The sequence below is a fragment of the Toxorhynchites rutilus genome, chromosome 2, assembly GCF_029784135.1.
Source record: "Toxorhynchites rutilus septentrionalis strain SRP chromosome 2, ASM2978413v1, whole genome shotgun sequence".
In the NCBI taxonomy this organism is placed as follows: domain Eukaryota; kingdom Metazoa; phylum Arthropoda; class Insecta; order Diptera; family Culicidae; genus Toxorhynchites; species Toxorhynchites rutilus.
The window spans coordinates 165,766,677-165,772,623 of record NC_073745.1 but is presented as its reverse complement, the minus strand read 5'-3'; the positions used below and the strand labels follow the sequence as shown (position 1 = coordinate 165,772,623).

General features: G+C 46.5%; 1 protein-coding gene across 1 annotated transcript; it reads left to right on the top strand.

Annotated features, from left to right (window-relative positions):
- Nucleotides 1-3,436: 3,436 nt before the first annotated feature.
- On the top strand, nt 3,437-5,545 carry LOC129766332 (uncharacterized). The gene has a single exon (XM_055766851.1). The coding sequence runs from the start codon at nt 3,437-3,439 to the stop codon at nt 5,543-5,545; it is 2,109 nt and encodes a 702-aa protein (XP_055622826.1).
- The last annotated feature ends 402 nt before the right edge of the window (nt 5,546-5,947 follow it).

The window sequence follows — 5,947 nt, the reverse complement described above, 5'->3', positions numbered from 1 at the left end:
CGATGAATAAGACTGCGATTCTGGCGTCGGATGTGTTAGAACCAGAGATTCGACGACCAACGATGATTCCAACGTTACCCTCGGTACAAACCAGCAGTCAATGTGGTGGGTATACAGGATTGGACAGTGTGTCTTATTCTATTGCCGTCCCAACGCCGTTAGTTTCCAATCAAATCACATCAGTAACTGGGGGTATTTCTGCGTTGCGTATATCTACTGCTAAACCGATGCAGGAATCGCAGTATCCGATCTGTAAGCAAGGATTAAGCGGGATGCAGCAAGTGATGACAAATCCTACTTCGTCAAATGCAGTTATGGGTGTGCCGACAGAGAGTCTAGTTCCATCTTGGATAAACCGGAACCCCATTTCTTCATCAATCCAGGCTCAAACAATCAACAACGTTACAGGTGGTCTAGCGAACATCTACCCTTCGGTGTCATCTGGCGCGCAACAGGATAATGGAAACGTGAAGCTGCCGACAGGAATTTCTAGCTACAAAACAGTGCAACCAGTCAGTCAAGTGGGTCATTCAGTGCCGGTGCGAGGTCTTGGTCCATCAGGAGAGCAACTGGCTGCGAGGCAAGTAATGCCTAGGGAACTTCCAAGCTTTTCTGGAAACCCTCAAGAATGGCCGCTGTTCTATAGTTCATTCTGTAATTCAACGGAGGCATGCGGTTACTCTGATGTCGAGAACTTGCAACGAGGTTGCAACGATGTTTGAAGGGGGATGCACTGGAAGCAGTCAGAAGCAGGTTGTTGATGCCACAGTCGGTTCCATTTGTGATTGATACGTTGCGAAGGTTGTATGGTAGACCAGAAATACTAATTCACTCGCTTCTTCAAAAGCTGCGTACAGTCCCGTCTCCGAAAATCGACAATCTTCACTCGTTGATCACATTTGGACTTGCAGTACAGAACGTAGTCGATCACATGTGCGTTGCAAATTTAAATGACCATTTGTGGAATCCGACTTTACTTCATGATCTGGTGGAAAAACTTCCTCCTCAGCTCAAAATGGAGTGGTCTCGTTTCAAAAGAAGTAGCACTAGTGTCAATATGACGACATTCAGCACATTCATGTCCGAACTAGTCGTGATGGCTTCAGATGTCACGCTTCCCATGGATGTTTTGAGGACACAGAACACGTCCAACAAAACTGGAGGAGAAAAGCAGAAGTTGTTTGTACATTCCGAGAATGTGCAGAATGGGAAAGTGGAAATCCAGGAGAAGAAGCAGTCAATAGAACCGGTGAAGAAGACCTGTACGTATTGCAGTAACGAAAATCACCTAATCGTGAACTGCGTAAAGTTCGAAGCGCTTGACATGGATGAAAGGTGGAAAGCCATTAGACAGAAGAATTTGTGCAGAAGCTGTCTCATACCGCATCGAAAGTGGCCTTGCCGTTCCAACAAGGAGTGTGGCATCGACGGTTGTAGAGTACGTCATCACAAGTTACTACATTCGATTAGGAACCCTTCGCAGAATACAATGGAAACAGCTAGCACATCGCAGTCTTCGAATAGTGTCAAGAGCGTCGCCCACCAGAATCTTCACTCTTCAGTTGCGTACTCGTTGTTCCGATATTTACCTGTGACAATTCATGGCAATAGTCAGCAAATCAGCACCTTTGCTTTCCTAGATGACGGGTCAACGTCTACTCTACTCGAATCTGGTATTGCATCGGCGTTAGGTATCACTGGACCAACAGATGATTTTTGTTTGAACTGGACAGGTAATATATCGAGAGAAGAGAGGGGATCGCAACGGGTTACTGTGGTCATTGCCGGGGATAGAGGGAAGTTCAAGCTCAACAACGTGCGAACAGTGCAAGAGCTTCGATTACCGAGTCAGACAATGCAGTACGATCAGTTGCAGAATACCTATCCTCATCTAAAAGGATTGCCGGTTTGCAGTTATGAGGGAGCTACACCGGGCATCATTATCGGGTTAGAACATGTGCGACTTATAACTTCTTTGCGAGTACGAGAGGGCGGAGAAAATGAGCCTGTGGCAGCAAAGACACGCCTAGGTTGGTGTGTCTATGGAAAGAACTCTGACAACGGAATCATGGTGGAACAGTTAAATTTACATCTGGTTGCTGATTCGGAAATTCGAGAGCTACACGATTTGATGAAGCAGTATTTCGTCGTCGAGGAATCGAGCGTGACCAATAAGCCGGAAGCTGAAGAGGACAAACGTGCGCGGGCAATAATGGAGACTACAACTCGTCGAGTGAAGATGTCTTTCGAAACAGGTTTGTTATGGAAGTATGATCACTTTTCATTCCCGGACAGCTATCCAATGGCGGTACGACGAATGAAGGCCTTAGAAACGCGATTGAGTAGAGACCATGTCCTTGAAGCTAAAGTGAAGGAGACGATTGCACAGTATGAAGCGAAGGGATATGCACACCGGATCACCCCTGAGGAACTCCAAACGACAGATTCAAGTAAGGTATGGTACTTGCCACTAGGAGTGGTGCAAAATCCGAAGAAACCAAATAAAATTCGGCTTATTTGGGATGCTAAAGCGCGAACGGGAGGAGTCTCTTTCAACGACATGTTGATGAAAGGACCAGATCTGTTGGTGGCATTGTTGTCCGTACTTCTCCGCTTTAGGCAAAGAAATATTGCGGTGGTAGGGGACATAAAAGAGATGTTCCACCAGATATTTATTAGGTGTGCGGATAAGCAGTCTCAAAGGTTTCTGTTTCGAAAGTCTCCAGAGTTGTCTCCTCAGATCTACGTAATGGACGTAGCCACATTCGGTGAAACCTGCTCGCCTAGTCTGGCGCAGTATGTTAAGAATAAAAACGCAGCAGAGTTCACCGAAAGATTTCCAAGGGCGGCGAAAGCTATTATAGAGAACCATTATGTAGATGATTTCCTGGACAGCGTAGATTCAGAAGCGGAAGCAGTACAGCTGGTCAACGAAGTAAAGTATGTGCACTCACAAGCGGGGTTTGAGATCCGAAACTTTTCTTCCAACTCTGTTGAAGTTCTGGCTGAAATCGGAGAGCAAAGAGCGCCACAAACGGTGTCCCTGAATCTGGAGAAATCCTCAGAAACGGAGAGAGTGTTGGGTATGGTTTGGAGGCCGACCGAGGACATCTTTACCTTCGATCTAAGTACAATGAAGGACGAGGTTAGAGCGCTGATTGCAGGTTCAGTTACACCAACCAAACGACAAGTTCTGAAGGTCATAATGTCGCTATTTGACCCATTGGGGCTTATTTCCCATTTTGTCGTCCGAGGGAAAATTTTGATGCAGCTAATCTGGAGATCCGGAACGGATTAGGATGAACTGATATCGGAAGACCTTCGAGAAAAGTGGGATTGTTGGTGTCGTTCTATGCAGAATCTGGACGAGGTGGCGGTGCCTCGGTGTTATTTTAAAGGAATTCACAGTTCTCATCTTGGTAATATAGAGGCCCACATGTTTGTTGATGCGAGCGAACTAGCATGTGCTGCAGTTCTTTACCTCCGAATTGCTGATAGTGGCCAACCTCGTTGCGCACTAGTAGCGGCGAAAACAAAAGTCGCACCGTTGAAGCCTCTATCAGTGCCTCGTCTTGAGTTACAAGCTGCGATGATTGGAACGAGATTATTGAGTAGTGTTCTGACATCCCTGGATCTTCCTGTGTCGAGGCGATTCCTGTGGTCCGACTCGTCAACCGTACTTTCGTGGTTGAGATCTGACAGTCGTCGGTATCACCAGTTTGTGGCCTTCCGAGTAGGGGAAATTCTTACGTCGACCAGCATGGATGAGTGGAACTATGTGCCCTCCAAACTCAACGTGGCTGATACCGCTACCAAGTGGAAAGATGCGCCCAGTTTCGATAGTAAGAGTTCTTGGTACAACGCGCCAGATTTCCTGTACAAGTCACCGGAATACTGGCCATCGAAACCTTCGCCAAGTAAGTTGGAGACAGATGTTGAACTTCGTGCAGTGTTCATGTTCCACGGTACAATACAGCCACCGCTGATAGACATTTCTAGATTTTCGAACTGGAACCGACTGTTAAGAGCCACAGCATACGTTATACGAGGTGTTCATCGTTTCAAGGGTGAGAAAAGTCCGAAACCAGTTATATTGATCCAGCAGGAACTCAAGAATGCTGAAAACATACTGTGGAGACAGATACAAGCTGATGCTTATCTCGACGAAGTAGCGATTCTGAAACGTAATCGAGCGTTTCCGGAAAGTGCAGTATCAATTCCGAAATCGAGTCCGATATATCGTTTTTCGCCGTTCCTGGATGAGGAGGAAATCATTCGGATGAACAGCAGAATTACAGCGGCGCCGGGGGTTCCATTAGAAGCAAAGTTACCAGTTTTGTTGCCGAAGAAGCATTCTGCGACGGTTCTTCTTGTGGATCAATATCATAGGCGGTTCCTACACGGAAATGGAGAGACGGTGTGTAATGAGTTGCGTCAACGCTTCTGTATTCCAGGTCTACGAGGTTTGATCCGAGAAGTATCCGGAAAGTGTCAGTTCTGCCGCATTAGAAAAGCTACTCCACAGCCTCCTATGATGGCACCATTGCCAGAAGCTAGGGTGACTGGATTTGTAAGACCATTTACACACACCGGAGTGGATTATTTCGGGCCATTGATGGTAAAACAAGGACGCAGCCTTGTTAAGAGATGGGTGGCACTATTTACTTGCCTCACGGTACGTGCCATACATTTGGAGATCGTGCATAGTTTGTCCGCTCAGTCTTGTGTGATGGCAATTAGACGCTTCGTTGCTCGTCGCGGTGCTCCAGAGTCATTTTACAGTGACAACGGGACAAATTTTCTGGGAGCAAGTAATTTGCTGGCGAAGCAGATACAGGACATCAACGAGGATTGTGCCTCAACGTTCACCAACTCTAAAACCAGATGGCACTTCAACCCACCTTCAGCACCACACATGGGTGGATCGTGGGAGCGGATGGTACGCTCCGTGAAGACTGCCATGTTAGCAATAGCCGATCATCCACATCATCCGAGCGACGAAGTTCTGGAGACAGTACTCCTAGAAGCTGAAGCTATTGTCAATTCCAGGCCGCTCATGTACATACCGCTGGAGTTTGCAGAGCAAGAAGCATTAACACCAAACCACTTCCTGCTCTTCGGTACAAAAGGTATTTCGCAAAACGAGATGGCGATCAACTTAGGTGGTAGTGCATTACGGGATAGCTGGCGTCTTGCGCAAAATTTGGTGCATCACTTCTGGACACGTTGGATTCGTGAGTACCTTCCAACAATCAGCAGGCGCACCAAGTGGTTCGAACCAACGAAGCCACTCGAACCTGGAGATTTGGTTTTAGTCGTCGATGAAGGAAAACGATATGGGTGGCTCAGAGGTCAGGTCGTAGATGTGACCAAAGCAGCTGACGGACAAGTACGGCGAGCGGTGGTGCAGACGAAGAACGGGCTAGTGACTCGACCAGCTGTAAAGCTGGCTCCCCTGGATCTCAAAGTATCTGAGTCCTCCGGAACTACACGGGCGGGGGAATGTAACGAAACCACAGGGCAGTCTCGTTTGACAGCTGGGTGAGTTCCGCACAACCCTGTTTTTTCATGCTAAACGTCAAGCGGAGCTTAGCAGACGACTTCATTCGAAACGTGACAAAGTGCAGATCAGTTATAAAAACAAACGTGTTGCGACTTGATTTGAAATTTTGCTAAGTTCAATTAATAGATTTTTCGTAGTATTTAATAGAAGGTTTTGCCGAAGCTGGTAAAGTAAAGCTGGGGTAAAGGTAAACAATCAAGTAGAGTCAATTTATGCTAAAGTCTTATTTATTTCGGTTAGCAGTCACTATCATTTCAACTGGATAAGACTAGTCAGATACGCAGTCAGTAAGGTTTCAGGTAGAATATTGAAAAAGGAACACGACAATGTGAGTGTGAAAGTTTATTGAGGAAACATTAAACCAATCAAATATATTTTCAGCTT

Excerpts from the sequence above, each read along its gene's own strand:
- LOC129766332 (XM_055766851.1), top strand. The coding sequence starts at position 3,437 with ATGTTTGTTGATGCGAGCGAACTAGCATGTGCTGCAGTTCTTTACCTC.